The following is a 20,789-nucleotide window of genomic DNA, read 5'->3' on the forward strand; positions in this document are numbered from 1 at the left end:
AATGGTTATGCAAATGTCTCATTACTTCTCGTATAGATGATTCTGTTTTCAGCTTTATCTTCCAAGACCAAAAGTATAGTTTGGAAACCTTTCAAAGTATATGTACGTACCACGGCTTACCAACAATGCTCTTTACTTCCGAGCAAACTTTTCGTCTCTAGTAACTTAACATTTTCTCTAACCTTCACAATCTAAGTTTCTGTCTCAAAGAGCTCAAGTTACTAGGGCGATAAAGAAAAAATTGATAAATAGCGAGCACCATTAATAAGTTACTGGCTCCAGCTTCTACCGAATTCCGTTTAGAATTAAGGACTGGACATATGTAGACAGAATTGCCCAACCCTGACCTCAGCCTGTTACCGTCTACAAGATTAGGCCAGGAATTACGTATATATGAGATTGCTTCATTCTAAACTCCTCTCAGTGGTTAATGATACCCCTGGGATATATATATATAGACGCTTAACCTATCATTTACTGTAGTATATACATGGCAAATGATAATCAGTGCACGACATAACTACCCTAGATCTGTGTTCGAAACTTCGCTAACTACCGAGTCAGCCCTAATATAAACCACTAGTAAACTCATTGACTAATTAACACAGTAAACCCTTATAGACTTCTCCTTAACACAGTTCAACAACCAACACTGCCATATACCTGTAGTACAACTTACAATACCAACCTGGTCACAAAACCAATGGAGGAATACAATTTACCGTGTGTGGAAGCCACCTCAACCATCGGTGCTACCTCCTCCACACCTGCCGGCTGACTGAGGGTGAGGGAGGAGGAGGCCAAACTGGCAAGCAGCCGCTCTAACCCAAAGTTCTTACACTATTAATTCGCGCGTCAGACAAAAGATGACTACATCATGTACGTGAATACAGCTGATACAACGTAATTCAAAAAGTAAACATAACGAATTAGTGTTTCTTTCTACAACAGTTTTACAAAATATAATTGTAAGAAATGTTAAACTATAAACACATACATAGAAAATGTAATGTGGCAATACAGGGCGGACTCAAGTAAAGTATAGGAAGACCTAATAGTCACGATATGTTATATGTGTATCAAGATCGCCTACTGACACATGTAGGGCCACTCCATCAACATAGCGTCCCTGTACACCTACAGATAAGATAGCGTCCCTGGACAACCACAGGGAAGATAACGTCTCTGGACAACTACAGGGAAGATAGCGTCCCTGGACAACTACAGGGAAGATACCCTACATGGACAACCACAGGGAAGATAACGTGCTAGGACAACTACAGGGAAGATAGCGTCCCTGGACAACCACAGGGAAGATAACGTCCCTGGACAAACAGAGTGAAGATAACGTCCCTGGACAACCACAGTGAAGACAACCTCCCTGAGACCTTTGTAGATACTAATTTTGTGTGTTTACAGTTCGTCTAGACTGAATGTTAGACCCTCAGCATATTACAGGTACAGATGATTCATGTAACCCATCCATATTCAGCTGTAAGGTCAACGCCAATTTTCTCCTCCTAAATAGTACACCATGGTGTACCCCTATTTCTTCTAGTACCTGACTTATATGACTTAGAAAACTTGAGTCAATAAAAACTGAATTTTTTTATGGTGAAGGCTCCAGTCACACAGAAAAGTCCACATCAAGGCCGGGGTCTTAATTGAAATATAGAGGTTTATGAGAAGGAGAAAAAAAGAAGAGACAATGAAAAGGTATTTACGAACTTTGGAGGAAGTGAAGAACCTGTCTTTTAAAATGTCATAGTTATTGGGAAAGACGTGAGAAGACAGAGATTTTCCAAAGCTTCGAAATGCAGGGAAAGAAAGAGTTTTCAAAATGGCCCACCCTTGAGTTGCTGATGGCCACACAGTAATCATGTAACGCAACAACTTGCCGAGAATTGTGTGCTCTAGCTAGTGGTGGGGGGCACACAAGCACTCAGCTCTCGGGCGCAAAAACCAAAATAAAACCTACAGAAGATGGAAAGTGAGCCGACAATGAGGCGTAGGGTGAGGGTCAAGTTTGGAAGTTAGCCTGGGACAGTTTATAAGGTGGACCGCTTGAGACTCAACTCCGTCAAGTAAGTATGCAGAGCTAGAATCACCCCAGATCTGAGAGCAGTACTTCATACAAGGCGAGTCAATCCTTTGTATAAACGGAGCAACTGTTCAGAAGATAAGGAGTTTCAACATCTGAACAGGACACCCAGTTTCTAAGAGGCAGACTTAGCTATTCCCGTAATGTGGGGTTTCCAAGAAAGAGTGGATGTTACAGTAATACCAAGTATGTTCAGTGAGTCAAGAGGTGGAATTACAGAACCGTCAAAGGAGAGACGAGAGTTGTGAGGAGTTTTCGATAAAGAGATGGGTAGAAACTGGGTGTGTGAGGCATTAAACTTAGCTAGGATTCGTCTACCCCACTGAAATATCCTGTCCAAGTCTGAGTTTTGTGAGGAAGTTGTGTCGAGACGAGATGCAGACCGAGTGAGAGAAGAGGGAGCAGAATTGAAGGGTGTGGATGAATGCAATGTAGATTTGTCTACGTATGAGTGCATTTGATACTTTTTAGAAGAAAGGAAATTGTTGAAAAAATGGAGAAAAAGTGTAGGGTACAGAACAGAATCTTGAGGGACACCGCTGTTAGTGGAGAAGGGGAGGGGCGATCCATCAAGAACCACAGAGACGATGAAATCAACCCTAGTCGTCCTAGAACAAGAAAGATGATACAATTGATTATAGTATCTGAGACAGAATAACTAAAATCAACCTTCTCATTGGAATTTTCAAAAACATTCTAATATATCAGCAAAAGCCTTCCAGATAAACTTTTTTCTTTCTTTCCAAACAAACACATTTATCTAAATGAATCCTAAAAACTTCTGTTGTGCCCAAATGCATATTATCATGTGACACACCATCTACACCACACCCTCCTAACCCATGGGAGATCAAAATCTATTTATCATTAATATTTTAACTGTGAAATTTCTGTTTCAAAAAGCATACCTCTATGAGTGACTTTATCATCAGGGAGATTCGCTATGGCAGTTTTCAACGCACGAGATAAAGGAAAGAATGGTGGAAACCCGAGTGTGTAAAACTGGAAGACATGTACAGTCGTCTACGTTTCGTACTGTGGCTTCCCTCACCTCGAGGGTCTCTGCACACCTCGTCACCTCTTACCTTTCTGACCCTTTTGTCCTGGAGTGCCAGGCAGACCATCCACACCAGGGGGTCCTCGTGTTCCCTTGTTCCCTAGACGTCCATTTGGTCCCTGGGGTCCCTGAGGGAAAAGACCAGTTGTGAGAGAACCAGATGAGAGAGGTGGAGTGGAAGGTGGTTAAGGATGGGTTGAAGTGGGTGACAGTGGGTGGAAGATGTTGACAACGGGTGGAGGGTGTTGACAAAGGATGGAGGGTGTTGGCAGTGGGTGGAAGATGTTGGCAGTGGGTGGAGGGTGTTGACAAAGGGTGGAAGATATAGACTATAGGTGGAGGGTGCTGGCAGTGGGTGGAAGATGTTGGCAGTGAGTGGAGGGTGTTGACAAAGGGTGGAAGATGTTGACTATAGGTAGAGGGTGTTGGCAGTGGTTGGAAGGTGTTGGCAGTGGTTGGAAGGTGTTGGCAGTGGGTGGAAGGTATTGGCAGTGGGTGGAGGGTATTGACAGTGGGTGGAGGGTGTTGGTAGTGGGTGGAAGGTGTTGATAACAGGTGGGTAGTAAAGTCAGGTAGACACCTGTAACACATGTTGATGACAGGTGTGTGTTGCGGCCAGTTAGACACCTGTAACACATGTTGATGACAGGTGTGTGGTATAGTCAGTCACAACACCTGTAACAGATGCATCGCACGTTCGCTCAAAGTGTAGTTTGTGTACGGTATATTTCATGTTCATTTTGTTGTGATAGATGAAGGCGTTACTGGAGAAATTCTCGTGAGGGAAAACTGTTGTAAATGTGTATTTGTGTGTGTGTGTGTGTGTGTGTGTGTGTGTGTGTGTGTGTGTGTGTGTGTGTGTGTGTGGCAAAAAAGAAAAGAAAAAAAAAGAAACAGCGGTCAACGCTTGAAGCAAATGTTGATTTATGGAAACTGTTGTTCACTTTGTATCAAGAATGAAATCATCGAACAGAACTGTTACGAGGTGGTGAAGATGAAGTACACGTTGTAAACTTTTGAGGAAACCCAAATTTTGTCTCAGGAGTGTAGTATACATCTTGTGATTTATGTAATACTGAAGTTTCACGTCTTTGTAGTGTAAAAACATCTTGTCATTCATGTAATACAGAAGTTTTATGTTGTAGCAGCTTAAAAACATCTTGTGATTCATGTAATACTGAAGTTTTACGTCTTTGTAGTGTAAAAACATCTTATCATTCATGTAATACTGAAGTTTTACGTTGTAGCAGCTTAAAAACATCTTGTCATTCATGTAATACTGAAGTTTTATGTTGTAGCAGCTTAAAAACATCTTGTCATTCATGTAATACTGAAGTTTTATGTTGTAGCAGCTTAAAAACATCTTGTCATTCATGTAATACTGAAGTTTTATGTTGTAGCAGCTTAAAAACATCTTGTGATTGATGTTATACTAACGTTATATGATGTTAGAAGTGCACAAACATCTTGTACTAACATTATATGTCTTAGTAGAGTAAAAACATCTCATAGGTGATGTGATACTGACTCAGTGTTTTAGACAAAGGAAATTATATCATAAATGATCTAAATAATCTATAACCCCCTACCATTATTTCCATAACTATTAACAACTTACAACTCTCTACTATTACTTTCATAGCCTTTAACAACCTATCACTCCCTATCATTACTTTTATTACTATCAACAACCTATTACTCCCAACCATTACTTTCATAACTATTAACAACCCATTGCTCCCTATCATTACTTTCATAACTATTAACAACCCATTACAACTTACTATAACTTCCATAACTATTGATAACAACCCAAGAACGTCCTCTGGGTTTCCCTTAATATATTTCTTTCCATTATTGTTTCTTCTCTGTATTCCTTCCCAGCAACTGTCATTACTTATCATATACCTAAGTGCTGGCTGGTCCCTCCTCACACATCATTACTTATATACTTAAGAGCTGGTCCCTCTTCACACATCATTACTTATATACTTAAGAGCTGGTCCCTCCTCACACATCATTACTTATATACTTAAGAGCTGGTCCCTCCTCACACATCATTACTTATATACTTAAGAGCTGGTCCCTCCTCACACTTCATTACTTATATACTTAAGAGCTGGTCCCTCCTCACACATCATTACTTATATACTTAAGAGCTGGTCCCTCCTCACACTTCATTACTTATATACTTAAGAGCTGGTCCCTCCTCACACGTAGTCGTACCTGCTCATAAATCACTACCTATTAGAAGTCTTAGGTAACTGTCCCTCCCTTTAGGTCGTTAACCCATTAATTACCTAGTTACCAAGTCCTCGTAACAACTCTATTACCCACAGGTATTCCTTATCAGTTCTCTTACCATCTGTCCGTCTTCGACCACCGTATATGTGTGTTTGCTTTATATATATATATATATATATATATATATATATATATATATATATATATATATATATATATATATATATATATATATATATATATATATATATATATATATATATATAGACATCTTTACATGTAGCACATTACCATGGTGGAGGTTGTGTGTCACAGCTTTAAAATTCATACGACCACTACTCACCTCTTCGCCCTTTTGACCTTTGACGCCTGGATGACCTCTCTCACCCTTGGCGCCAGAGTATCCCCGTGGGCCCCTGGGCCCTGGCTCACCTTGCGGGCCAACATTACCCTGAGGGCCCGGACTACCAGTCTGCACAAGGGGTACCATGTCGTCACTCACACCTTCGACTGGTGGCTGAGGGAGGGATGGCTTTCAGTACAAGGAAGTTGTATTCAAAGTTACAAGAAGCGATGTGGCTCAACATAAGTGTAGGTATGAATCGAAACGTAATCCAAACATAATTATAGGTGTGAATCCAAACATAAGGAAAAAAATGGAAAGGTTTTCCTACAAGTGAGTCAGGAGGGGGTCTATGCTAGCGGTAGCGGCTAGGAATAAGGAAGTCAGGAGGGGGTCTATGTTAGCGGTAGCGGCTAGGAATAAGGAAGTCAGGAGGGGGTCTATGTTAGCGGTAGCGGCTGGGAATAAGGAAGTCAGGAGGGGGGTCTATGTTAGCGGTAGCGGCTGGGAATAAGGATGTGTACGTTGTAATCATCACTTATAAAAGTAGTAGTGAGCTGAGAAGGATACAATAAGTATTGCTGTGCACTTATATGAACGGCATTGGTTGAGGACAGAATGAGCGTAAGTAGGGTTCTACACTTACAAAAGTGATAGAGTAAGAATAAAGTAAGTGGAAGTAGTATCAACACTTATAAATGTACATGGTAGTGGTTGAGGATAGAGTGAGTGTAAGTAGGGTTTAATATATATATATATATATATATATATATATATATATATATATATATATATATATATATATATATATATATATATATATATATATACATATATATATATATATATATATATATATATATATATATATATATATATATATATATATATATATATATATATATTGTTACGCATACGAGACAGCGCTACCCCAAAGTTAAGGGACGAAATCACACACAGGGACAAAATAAAACTATTTACATTAAAAGAAACAAATAAAACAGAAGGGAATAAGTATCTACAGGGCACAAAAAAGTTACCTTAACATAATCCAAGTAATCTCTTCCTCTACAAAAAAAAGATACTGAAAATATAATTCTAATACATTTCAGAGTGGCGAGATATACCACACAGGTTACAAAACATGACAGTGATTACGAACTACATTGGCTACGAACTACAGTGGCTACGAACTACAGTGGCTACGAACTACAGTGGCTACGAACTACAGGGGCTACGAACTACAGTGATTACGAACTACAGTGGCTACGAACTACAGTGGCTACGAACTACAGTGGCTACGAACTACAGGGGCTACGAACTACAGTGGCTACGAACTACAGTGATTACGAACTACAGTGGCTACGAACTACAGGGGCTACGAACTACAGGGGCTACGAATTACAGGGGCAAGAGGAAATGACACTACTCACTGAAACCCTTAGCCTGAAAGGATCGAATATCTCAAAACACCCTTGGGGTATCTATAACGAGCCTGGGGGGTTAACTACACACCCTGGGGTGTTTATATACACCCTGGGGTGTTTATAACGAGCCTAGGGGACTAACTATACACCCTGGGGTGTTTATAACGAGCCTGGGGGGTTAACTACACACCCTGGGGTGTTTATATACACCCTGGGGTGTTTATAACGAGCCTGGGGGACTAACTATACACCCTGGGGTGTTTATAACGAGCCTGGGGGGTTAACTACACACCCTGGGGTGTTTATATACACCCTGGGGTGTTTATAACGAGCCTGGGGGACTAACTATACACCCTGGGGTGTTTATAACGACCCTAGGGGACTAACTATACACCCTGGGGTGTTTATATACACCCTGGGGTGTTTATATACACCCTGGGGTGTTTATAACGAGCCTAGGGGACTAACTATACACCCTGGGGTGTTTATAACAAGCTTGGGGAACTAACTATACACCCTGGGGTGTTTATAACGAGCCTAGGGTACTAACTATGCACCCTGGGGTGTTTATAACGAGCCTGGGAGGTCAATTATACACCCTCGATGTATTTATAACGAGTCCGGGAGGTTAATCATACAGGGTCGGTTCTGATTGGTTGACAAAAAAAAAAAGGAAAAGAAAAGAGGAAACTGCATTTGACGCAACCCTGACACGCCTCCTAGATGTGACTGTGGTTGAGAACAAGAAACTTGTGAGTAAGATGTTGGCGAACGAGAGGTGACTGACGGGCGCTCGCCTCTCTGCTGCCACTGCACGTGTGCCCACACACTCTCTCTCCCTCCCTCCCTCAACGTCCACTATCTTGCCGTGGAAATGTACTTGAGTCACATTTGCTGAGTCTGTACAATATGATGCCATGCAACACACACGCAGAACAACTCCTTTTTGTAACAATATATATATATATATATATATATATATATATATATATATATATATATATATATATATATATATATATATATATATATATATATATATATATATATATATATATATATATATATATGTATATTGGAAAGGATCACAATTTTGCGCGTGATCAAGATATTCCTATGAGTCCACGGGGAGAATGAAACAGGAAAAGTTCCCAAGTGCACTTTCGTGCAATAATCACATCATCAGGGGAGACACAAGAGTGTAGTAGGGCTCTCTACTTAAATAAGTGATAATAGTTAAGAATAGTGTGTAACTAATGTTGTACGTTTATATAAGTGGTAGTGGTTGAAAATAAAGACTGTAAGTAGGGCTCTACACTTATATAAGTGGTAGCGGTTAAGAATAAAGTGATAATGTAAGCAGGGATCTACACTTATATCAGTGGCAATGAAAGTATAAGTAAGGCTCTACATTCATATAAGTGTTAGTGGTTAAGTAAAACCAGGAGTACGTAAACACAAAGGCTGGAAACTACATAAAAGATGCTTCGTGTAAGTAGAATGTTACCTTGAAGTTAGGGTACTATATTGTAAGTAGGCCACTACACATGTGGGTAAAGCGCTACATTGTGAGTAGAGTACTACACTTGCAGGAAGGGCATTGCACTTGTAAGTAGGGCTCTACACTTGTAGGTAAGGAACTACACTTGTAGATAAGGAACTACTCTTGTAGGTAAGGAACTACACTTGTAGGTAAGGAACTACATTTGTAGGTAAGGAACTACACCTGTAGGTAGAAAACTACACTTGTAAGTAGGTCACTACACTTGTAAGTAGGGCACTACACTTGTGAGTAGGGCACTACACTTGCAAGTAGGGCACTACACTTGTAAGTAGGTCACTACACTTGTAAGTAGGGCACTACACTTGTTAGTAGGGAACTACACTTGTAAGTAGGGCACTACACTTGTTGGTAGGGCACTACACTTGTAAGTAGGTCACTACACTTGTAAGTAGGGCACTATACTTGTAAGTAGGTCACTACACTTGTAAGTAGGTCACTACACTTGTAAGTAGGTCACTACACTTGTAAGTAGGTCACTACACTTGTAAGTAGGGCACTATACTTGTAAGTAGGTCACTACACTAGTAGGTAGGTCACTACACTTAGTATAATAACCTTCAAAGACCGGGGATAAAGGCCACAGGAGGACCCATCTTGAACAGGAGTTAGCACTTTACACTTAAGAAATACTTGATACTTTACACCTTACTTTATACTTAAGAGAAACCAGTAAACCAAGATGACAAACTCTGCATGTAAGCCTTCACTTATGATCATACTAGCACAAGCTGGATCTATTGCTGCTAGCATATACGTAGTCTATATCCTGGTCATACTAGCACTAGTTGGCTATATTGCTGCTAGCATATACGTAGTCTATATCCTGGTCATACTAGCACTAGCTGGCTATATTGCTGCTAGCATATACGTAGTCTATATCCTGGTCATACTAGCACTAGCTGGCTATATTGCTGCTAGCATATACGTAGTCTATATCCTGGTCATACTAGCACTAGTTGGCTATATTGTTGCTAGCATATACGTAGTCTATATCCTGGTCATACTAGCACTAGCTGGCCATACTATTGCTATAGGTATTCTATATCTTGATCATCCTGACAGTGGTTGTCTATATTACAGCTATTATATAGGTATTCTATATTCTATATTACGTGATAGACAATAAAAATCATTGACTTTGGATAGCGATGTATAGTTAGAAATCTCTGTGAGGTGTGCTAAATTCTTTAACATTTATGTTAACACATGTCATGTGATAAGCTTGTACTGGCCAGTCATGCAGGCACAACACACACTGGCCAGTCATGCAGGCACAACACACACTGGCCAGTCATGCAGGCACAACACACACTGGCCAGTCATGCAGGCACAACACACACTGGCCAGTCATGCAGGCACAACACACACTGGCCAGTCGTGCAGGCACAACACACACTGGCCAGTCATGCAGGCACAACACACACTGGCCAGTCATGCAGGCACAACACACACTGGCCAGTCATGCAGGCACAACACACACTGGCCAGTCATGCAGGCACAATACACACTGGCCAGTCATGCAGGCACAACACACACTGGCCAGTCATGCAGGCACAACACACACTGGCCAGTCGTGCAGGCACAACACACACTGGCCAGTCATGCAGGCACAACACTTCTACCAGCTCGGCCGTCATGCAGACACAACCATTGTACTAACCTGTCCAGCAGACACAACACTTGTACTGACCTGTCATGCAGGCGGAAACACTTGTACAACCCTGCCATGCAGATACAACACTTGTACCAGCCTGTCATGCAGACGTAAACACTTGTACAACCCAGCCATGCAGACACAACACTTGTACCGGCTTGTTATGCAGATGATAACAACCCTTGTGCTAGCCTGTCATGCAGACTGGACACTCGTCATAACCCTCTTATGCAGGACACAACAAGCGACTACTGGCATTCGTAGAGGTGGCTAGTGAACCCAAATGTTGTACAGGGTGGGGACAAGTGGAGGGGGTTATGGAGAAGTGGGGTGCAGACAAGTCACAGGGGTTGGGGGTTATAGAGCGAAGGGGTTGCTAAAGACGACTGGCGGATAACAGAGCTGTGAACAATATAGTGAGTCAGTCAATACTGTCACAGAATTGCTTTTAATATATGCTCAATACAGACAGGTGGATAATATAGAGCTGTGATCAATTCATATATATATGTAGTAAGTCGAGACTGACTTAGAACTGCTGTTTTTAAGTAAATGGTCGTTATAAGTCGTACGAATGGCGAGGTTCACGAGCAGGCAGAGGTGTGTGTGTGTGTGTGTGTGTGTGTGTGTGTGTGTTCGCTTGGTGCCCACCAAACACGGAGCTGAAATGATTACAAGAAACTGTTTATTTCAGAATGTATTCTTAGCCAATAACATTCGTGCATTCTTTGCCAATACCTGTCATGAATTATGATGCATTCTTAGCCAGTATGTCAAGAATATGTACGCACTATCCTAGGAAGCATTAAATGTACGCACTATCCTAGGAAGCATTAAATGTACGCACTATCCTAGGAAGCATTAAATGTACGCACTATCCTAGGAAGCATTAAACGTACGCACTATCCTAGGAAGCGTACACGGCTTGACTGAGCTGATGCTGGGAACTGATGGTGCGTTCTATACGCTTTCGATGTGATCTCAAAAGGCATGACAGAGGGATGCTTGGTGTTGCCTTGCGGTGGCAGAGGGAGTTGAAGAAAGGAGAAATTTTTGTCCAAATTCCTCTTTGAATTAGATCATGAGCAATATGTAATTATGAGTGAGTTATCATAGTAATCTTAAATGGAGCTGGGTCTCTCATTATCCTGAGAGAAATGTCTCAATGTCAACAATGAGGGATGGTAAATAAACTGATACAAATGGAGTGAAAATGAGGTGTTTCGACCCAGTCTTAAGTGGACAGCCGTACGATGAATAAGGAAGCATCAATATTCTGTTTATGTAAACACTGACGAAACGAACGGGAATATGAATATACCATGACATACATTGCAGGAAAGTGATTTTTAGAATTGTTTCTGTGTCGTTTAGACTCGGTCAAAGTGACCTATCCTATGAGGTAAATTTTGAGGAAGGAGAGCAAGGGATGGGAACTCACCCCCAAACTCTTCCAAAAGCAACAGTCGCCCCACACACACACACACACACACACACACACACACACACACACACCTGTCGTTGGAGACATTATGGTAAAGTTCGAAGAAGGGAAAGCCAACTAATTGGCCATAGCAGTAAACACGTTGTCACTAGCCCTTACCCAACCTACTAAGCCAATAGCAACCCTTTCGGAAACCCATTACCTCACTGGTGGATCTTAGTTTTCATCCAGGAGAGACGACTGTCTGATTCTGGGTCGTTCTGGGAAACACATGACTCAAAACACCAAACCCTTACCTGCCCTAACGAAGAAGAGATCAGGGTTGATGAGGTCCAGTTTATCTTGGCTTAACGCTAGCTCACTATATTGGTAAACAAGCTATTCTCAAAACAGTTAGGAGCTCCTGCAGTGGATGGAGAAGCAGATGTCAACTTACCTGGTATCCAGAGGGAAGTCTCCAACCAGGCTGTACAGGAAGAGACAGAAGATGGAGTAAGCATTCACTGGTTAGAACTGAATATATAGTTTTGTATTACTATCAAGAACTCAAGTCTGTGTGTACACTGGAAGTTATATGACTTATAGTTAACTCCAGTTTTTTTTTTTTTTTTTTTTGGGGGGGGGGTTGGAGTTTTTGGTCTCATTAAACTCAGTCCTTGGCACAAAGGCTTCGAATCCTCACCAGAATAATCCAGAATCAAAGCATTTTCGCTTCAAAAGCCTTGCCTCAAAAATCTAGACTTTTACAAAGAGATGGAGTACATATCGTAAGGGACTAGAACCTTTACCTGAAGGGTTTGTGATCGTCACTGCAAGGATTTAAAAACTCCATATCCACAAAGGTTCAGAATCCCTTCCCAAAAGCAATTATGCAATGGTTTCAATTGAATCTATCCCACAAAAGGTCTTATAATCCTTCCGAGACAGAGTCCTCTGCTCTACTGTTCTTGTCTCCATCTTAATCAAACAAGAATGACCGACTTTGTTTCTGTAGTGACCGACATGGCATGGGTTGAATATGCTCCAGTCATAGCCATCTCTGGTGAATGAGGGGAAAAAAAGGATAAAGAAGAATGAAGAAAATAAACGAGAGTTCCTCATATTCCTCCCTTTATGGAGATGGGGAAAAAAACAAAGTTTCCTTTTTAAGACATTCGGAGGAAAATGTCCCATCAATGACCGTTTAGGATTGGTGAATAATATCAGGAGAGGCGTCAAAGGAACAGTGAAATACACGTATATGAAGTGCTACTGTATAAAGGCGAAGGGGGGGAAAAAAAAAGGGAAACACTCACATGACACAGGTAACAAAGCTAGTGAGTACATCTGGTATGTTGTTGGTGAGGGAGAGTGGGGACTGAGAGGGTAATGGCATACAAAAAAAAATGATTACATCAGGAGTAAGATGGACGATATATGAGGTGCAGAAAAGGTGTGGACCAGGTGTTTGCCGTGAAGAATCCATAGAAGAAAAATATTGCAAAAAAAGGTGTGTGTGTGTGTGTGTGTGTGTGTGTGATGAATGTGGAGGAAGTGTATCATTGGCTTGATAGGGTTGCCTTCTGGAGGGGGTGCTGAAAGAGGATGCGAAGGCCATAGAGAGAGAGAGAGAGAGAGAGAGAGAGAGAGAGAGAGAGAGAGAGAGAGAGAGAGAGAGAGAGAGAGAGAGAGTATACGAGCATAAGTGGGGAAGCGATTAGGCAACTGATGTATGCAGACGACACGACCCCGAGTCTGGGAGAGTGTCAGCGGGAGCAAGGGAAAGGTGTCTCCTGTGGGACGAAGTCTCTTAGATGGTTGGTAGACATCCAGATACAACATATATTGATCACACACACACACACACACACACACGCTCACACACACACACACACACACACACACACACACACACACACACACACACACACACACACACACACACGACATAAACCAAGTCATGCTTCTCAAGTTTGGTTTTCGCCTACAAGGAAGCATAGAGAGCCAATAAGAATAGATGCAGTGGAGAGCAACAAGGTGTTACCATACTTAAGGGAGCTGAGCTATAGGGATGGATCAGAGAAAAGGGGATCTGATATCAATATTTAAGATCTGATATCAAACTTTAAGATCTGATATCAATCTTTAAGATCTGATATCAATATTCATGATCTGATATCAATATTTATGATCTGATATCAATACTTAAGATCTGACATCAGTATTTAAGATCTGATATCAATATTTATGATCTGATATCAGTATTTATGATCTGATATCAATATTTATGATCTGATATCAATATTCATGATCTGATATCAATATTCATGATCTGATATCAATATTCATGATCTGATATCAATATTCATGATCTGATATCAATCTTTACATTTTTCAAAACGGGCTTTGGATGAAGCACATTGTGAACAGTTCTTCGAGAAAGTCAGGAACAGAAGATCCAGAGGACATAACACGAACTTAAATTAGAGAAATGTTGAGGAAAAATATAAAGAAATATAGTGTAAGAGAATCGGATGATCAGAGATATGTTAAGAAAATGAAAAGAAATTACTTTTACAGCGTAAGAGAGGCGGATGAAAGGAATACCCAGACCCAAAGTGTAAATATGGACAGCACACAGAGATGTAAACATCTTTAAGGTCGTAAAGAATGGCCATGAGATGTGTGCCTCCCACACACACACACACACAAGTGTGAACCTCTGCCTCCTTCCTCCGCCTCCTCCTCCTCCTCCTCCTCCTTCGCTACCCACTTACCGTCTTGCTGTCGTCTGCTCCCCAGGTCCAACCTGGGGGACCTGGTGGTCCTGGGGGACCTGGTGGTCCTACGGGACCCTCGAGTCCGTCCACGCCTGGCTCCCCCTTCGGCCCGATGAGTCCTTCAGACCCCGGTGGACCAACCTCTCCCCGGTCGCCTTTCTCGCCACGACGTCCTGGCATCCCACGCTCCCCCTGGGGTCCAGGCGTCCCCTGGGGACACATTAGAGCCACATCAACAAATATATCATTTATCTATTATACTAAATTGCCGTTTCCCGCGTCAACGAGGTAGCGTCAGGAAACAGACGAAGAATAGCTCATCCCTTCACACACATATATATATATATATATATATATATATATATATATATATATATATATATATATATATATATATATATATATATATATATGATGTGATTATTACTCGCAAGTGCACTTGGGAACTTATCGTGTTTCATTTTCCCCGTGAACTCATAGGAATATATATATATATATATATATATATATATATATATATATATATATATATATATATATATATATATATATATATATATATATATATATATATTACAAGAGGTCACATTGGTGCATGTGATCTGGTATATACACATAACCTCGAGGAATGTCAAATAAACTACATCCAAGATTTATGATTCCAGATGGACCAAGCACCTCCCCCACTACCATCCTGATGTAAGGACCTATCTTGATGGAAATCAAGCCGGACAGATGAATTGAGCGAAGAGGTAGCACTGAATACCCAACCAACCCTGGTTCACCAGACCTCACCCCAATGGACTTTCTTTCACATGGGGGACAACTGAAATATAATGTTTATCGCACAAGAACCGACAAGAATTGATAAGTAATAAAAACTAGCTATTAAAAAGAAAGATAATGCTCCCAAATCCCATATGAACTGCTTAATGTTGTCTGCAACTGTGTGGAGCTGTGCTGTCATCAGTGACTAAGCCAGAGTGGTTCACAATTTGAACACATGCGATGGCTCAAAGTAATGACACGTCTCTCCTCTTTAATTTGAATCATAAATCTTGGATGTATTTCATTGACATTGTATAAATAGAACTTCAAACTGTGTATACAATTTTTGAGACACCTATATTAGCTAAGTTGGGAGAATAGGGCAACACTAAACATCTAGACATTCTTATTTGTCACATATTTTTGTTACAAAAAGCATAAAATGTCTTCGTAGCTTTCCGGTAAGCTTTGTTCACAAACCAATTGGGACAATATAACTGCCAAAAGATATATAGGTCTTATATGACTGCATTCATCTACCAGGCCCCACATATCCGTAGTGCTCTTAAAAACATAAGACATAAGCGAAGACATGTTCTAAAAAAACAGTGCTTGCAATGTTGCTTTCCATAACAATAACACCATCAGTAAAACCTTAATAAATAATAGGCCAGATCATGCAACAATTGGGAGTGTTTACGCCGTCAAATGCAAGACATGTAAATATATCTATGTAGGCCAGACAGGTAAGGCTGTAATGGAGTGGTGTTATTGGCACCGATCATTCAATACGCAGGGATGACCACAAAAATGCGATCGCTGAACATTGTTATGAAAATGATCATCCCATAGATCTTGAAAATCCCGTTATTCTATACCCCTCTGCTGATTATGCCACACGCAACGTCTTCTGAATTTGTCTTAATTGCTAATATTAAGAGCTTAATCTGTCCTCAGGCAATTCTAAAGCCCATCCTAGCATTAACCAAATTATTACGAGAGAATTGACAAAACACGAAAACATGAAAAAAGTTGTTCAAAACACCCAGCTACCCAGGTCAACCCCCGCCACTTGACCCCCCTTTAATCCCTCTCCCTTACAACGGTTTTGGCCAGACAAAGCAGACAGCGTTTGGTTTATTAAGCTTGGTGTTAGACGGCGGGATATTGGGATGGTATATGTTGGGATTTAAATAGCTTTGGTAAGTGCTGGCGTTTGATGATGAGGTGGACTCTCTCCAGGAAACATGTCGTGCCACATGAATAGACAAATTACATGTTAAATAGAATTGTATGAACTCCTACTGAAGTGTGATTTCACCTACATACTATCATCAGAGACAAGTGTAATCATATATATATATATAGATAGATAGATAGATAGATAGATAGATAGATAGATATAGTTGGCTGTCATAATAGTGAAGGAAAATAAAACAAAAGAGGACGGATGGCTGAGCTACTCACGGAGAGACCTGGAGGGCTGGGTTCTCCATCCCGGCCTGGTGGTCCTGGGGGTCCTCGACGCCCGTGAGTCCTCACTAGGTGGAGAATGGCGCTCATGTTGCACCCACACCGTCCTCCCACTCCGAGCTCCCCACCCCACTCCTCCTGCGGGTGGCATGTGGCGGCGGTAAGTGACGAGGCATAGACAAGTCTCTCAGTTATCATTTCTTATCCTTCAGGTATCCAAAAGGGAGAGGCGTTCGTTATCATAGGTGATCACACTTAGCTTAAGTCTCAGTCCTTAAAAAGAAAAAGGATTTGGCCTCTTTTGGCTTCGTCAAACCCGGACAGCAGGCTTGACCGAACGTTCCTCCAAGCAAACTCTTTGACGTCCCCGCGGAAACCCCATGGCTAGTATGGCTTCGTCATAAAGACAAAATCACCATTGCCTTCTCCAAGCTTACTCATTACCTCACACAACTACAGTACTGACCACACACTCTTCGTATCATCATATTCGTTAACTTATGACATACAGCCACAAGGGTCTGGTGGCTGCTACCGGTCAGTACTTTCACTGCCCTGCAAATCAACTCACTGCAAATGACATAGTGCAAAAGGAATAGAATGAAAGATTATAGTGGAAGAATATTAGTATAGTTGCCGTCTAAGATTAGTTCAGTCGTCATCAAAGACACTGGTACAACAGGAAACAAGAAGATAACTTAAAATGTCAGCTTATGTGCCAAGAGTAATAAAATGTCGATGAGTTATGAAGCTAAAGTCAACATCACATCATAAATGAACTTTGGTAGATATACATACATTACCACATCTGTGACATAGAATATACGTATATATACCAACGTAAATAATGGGCTGCAATCCTCTTTGTCTCATTGTGCTAATGAAGCTTAGAGAAATTTGGAATCAGTACACAGCTGAAGGTGCCACATGATTGACTTTGGGCTTATTGCCTCTGTTCCAGGTAGGTCCAGGGCATGCCAGAGAGCTTCTTCTTCTTCTTCTTCTTCTTCTTCTTCTTCTTCTTCTTCTTCTTCTTCTTCTTCTTCTTCTTGCTTCAGTTGTCTCTCGTTGTGATGGACGGTCTTCTTGCGAGCTGCCTTATATTCCAGCCGCCTTACCGGATTTCATCTTCCGCAAGGCTTTCACCACCTCTTCCCTCTTTACCAAATCATTCACTTTTAACTTCGTATACCACCCACAAACTAAACACCCTACATTTGCCACTCTGTTAACACATTCAGCAGTCCTTCAAAATACTTACTCCATCTCCTCATTACTCCATCACTACCTGTTACCACTTCCCTTAGTCTCTTCGCAGTTATTTTCTTCTTTTTCGCACATCTTTGATCTCCTTCCAAAACATTTTATTTTCCCTTAAGTTTACCAATACTCTTTCACCCCAACTCTCATATGCCCTCATTTCCAACCCCTGCACCATTCTCTTAACCTACTGCCGCTTTCTCTTATTCGTCTCGCAATCATATGGACTCCTTCCCTGTAAATACCGCCCATATATCTCCCTTTTCCCATTCACTAGCAACTTTAATTCATCATCCCACCACTCATTACCTTTTCCAATTTGCGCCCAACTCCCACCTTATGCATACCACATGCATCTCTCTCACATGCCAGCACTGCCCTTTGCTTCATAGATAGCTCCCATTCCTCATCCATAACTCTAGCTTCTTTTACACTCACCTTTTGCCATTCTTCACTCAATCTCTCCTATGATTTCTTCGACAAGTCTCATTTCCAAGCCCACTTACTACCACGTCTCTCTACTTACCCATAACTTCTTTCTTTTCCGATAACCTGTACAAATCTTCACCTTCGCTTCCACAAGGTAATGATCAGACATCCCACCAGCTGCCATTCTCAGCACATTCACATCCAAAAGTCTCTCTTGTGCACCCCCATCAATTATCATGTAATCCAGTAATGCCCTCTAGGCATATTTCCAACCCACATACTAATATTTGTGTATGCCCCTCTATTCAAACCAGGTATTCCCAATCACAATTCCTTTTTTTCAGCACAAAATTCCACAAGCTGTTCATCTGTTCCATTCACATTACTGAATACCCCCAGTTGCCCCCTACCTCACCCTATGCTACCCCGAGTTATACCCTTAGCTGCCACATTCGCTCCCTTCGCATCCATCACCAATACCCGGTCTCGTACATCAACACTGCTGACACATTCACTCATCTGCTCCCAGAACACTTCACTCTCATGGTCTTTCCTCTCAAGGCCAGGTGCATAGGTACTAAGAATCACCCATCTCTTGCAATACACTTTCATTCTTACCCACATCAATTTAGAGAGCTCACTTCCTCTATTTCACTACTGTGACTGCTATAGTCCTTGAATATTTAGTACTCAGAATCACATCCTCAACTGTATAGATATGGATTCTATCATTGTTTATGAAGATGACAGCAAAAGGTACCTACCGGAGACACAAACAATCCAGAGGTCTGAAAAGTAAAGAAAATCTATGTTATACATTGGCTAATGATTACAAAAAGGCTCTCTGACTGCCAGACACATCAAATGAAAATACTTAGATAAACAGAGAATACACACACACACACACACACACACACACACACACACACACACACACACACACAATTGATCGCCGTTTCCCACGCACTGGTGGCTGATTCGAGTGAGAAATTGCAAAGGTTGGTGACTGAGTTTGTAAAATCGTGTGAGAGGAGAAAGTTTAGAGTGAATATAAATAGAATTAACGTCATTACGTTCAGCAGGGTTAAGGGACAGGTTAGCTGGAGTGTGAGTTTGAATGGAGAAAAATTGGAGGAAGTGAAGTGCTTTAGATATCTGGGAGTAGACATAGCAGCGAATGGATGGAGCCATGGAAGCGGAAGTGAGTCACAGGGTGGGGGAGGGGGCGAAGGTATTTGGAGCGGTGAAGAATATGTGGCAGGAGAGAACGTTATCTCGGAGAGCAAAAATGGGTATGTTTGAAGGAATAGTGGTTCCAACAATATCATATGGTTGCGAGGCATGGGCTACAGATAGAAGGGTGGATGTGTTGGAAATTGAAAGTTTGAAGACACTATGTGGTGTGATGTGGCTTGATCGAGTAAGTAATGAAAGAGTGAGAGAGATGTGTGGTAATGAAAAAAGTGTGGTTGAGAGAGCAGAAGAGAGTGAGTTGAAATGGTTTGGACATATGGAGAGAATGAGTGAGGAAAGGTTGACCAAGAAGATATATGTGTCAAAGGTGGAGGGAACAAGGAGAGACGGGAAACCAAAATGGAGGTGGAAGGATGGAGTGAAAAAGATTTTGAGCAATCGGGGCCTGAACATGCAGGAGCTGTGCAAGGAATAAAATGAATGAGAATTATGTGGTATACTGGGGTCGACGTGCTGTAAGTGGACTGAACTAGGGCATGTGAAACGCCTGGGGTAAACCATGGAAAGGTCTGTGGGGCCTGGATGTGGATAGGAGGCTGTGGTTTCGGTGCATTTCACGTGTATGGGCCATTCTTCGTCTGTTTTCTGGCGCTATCTTGCTGACTCGGGAAACGGCGGTCAAGTATGATAAAAAGAAAGTATTTTTTTTTTTTTTTCTTTTTTTTTTTTCCAAAAGAAGGAACAGAGAATTGGGCCCGGTGAGGGTATTCCCTCAAAGGCCCAGTCCTCTGTTCTTAACGCTACCTCGCTAATGCGGGAAATGGCGAATAGTTTGAAAGAAAGAAAAGAATATATATATATATATATATATATATATATATATATATATATATATATATATATATATATATATATATATATATATATATATATATATATATATAACTTTGAATGGAGAAAACGAGTGTTTTAGATATCTGGGAGTGGATTTAGCGGCGGATGGAACCATGGAAGCGGAAGTGAGTCGCAGGGTAGGGGAGGGGGCGAAGGTACTGGGAGCGTTGAAGAATGT

General features: G+C 41.3%; 1 protein-coding gene across 2 annotated transcripts in view; it reads right to left on the minus strand.

Annotated features, from left to right (window-relative positions):
- LOC139767236 (uncharacterized) overlaps positions 1–20,789 on the minus strand; it is a 99,745-nt gene that overhangs the window by 41,033 nt on the left and 37,923 nt on the right. For both annotated transcript variants that reach the window (XM_071696380.1, XM_071696379.1), the window contains exons 4-9: positions 19,288–19,311; positions 16,829–16,972; positions 14,591–14,803; positions 12,271–12,300; positions 5,746–5,919; positions 3,187–3,286 (exon numbers count right to left, since the gene is read on the minus strand). In XM_071696380.1, the coding sequence (XP_071552481.1) occupies positions 3,187–3,286; positions 5,746–5,919; positions 12,271–12,300; positions 14,591–14,803; positions 16,829–16,972; positions 19,288–19,311 (685 nt within the window). The remainder of the gene's footprint in view (positions 1–3,186; positions 3,287–5,745; positions 5,920–12,270; positions 12,301–14,590; positions 14,804–16,828; positions 16,973–19,287; positions 19,312–20,789) is intronic.

The sequence above is a fragment of the Panulirus ornatus genome, chromosome 59 (genome assembly GCF_036320965.1).
Source record: "Panulirus ornatus isolate Po-2019 chromosome 59, ASM3632096v1, whole genome shotgun sequence".
NCBI lineage: Eukaryota > Metazoa > Arthropoda > Malacostraca > Decapoda > Palinuridae > Panulirus > Panulirus ornatus.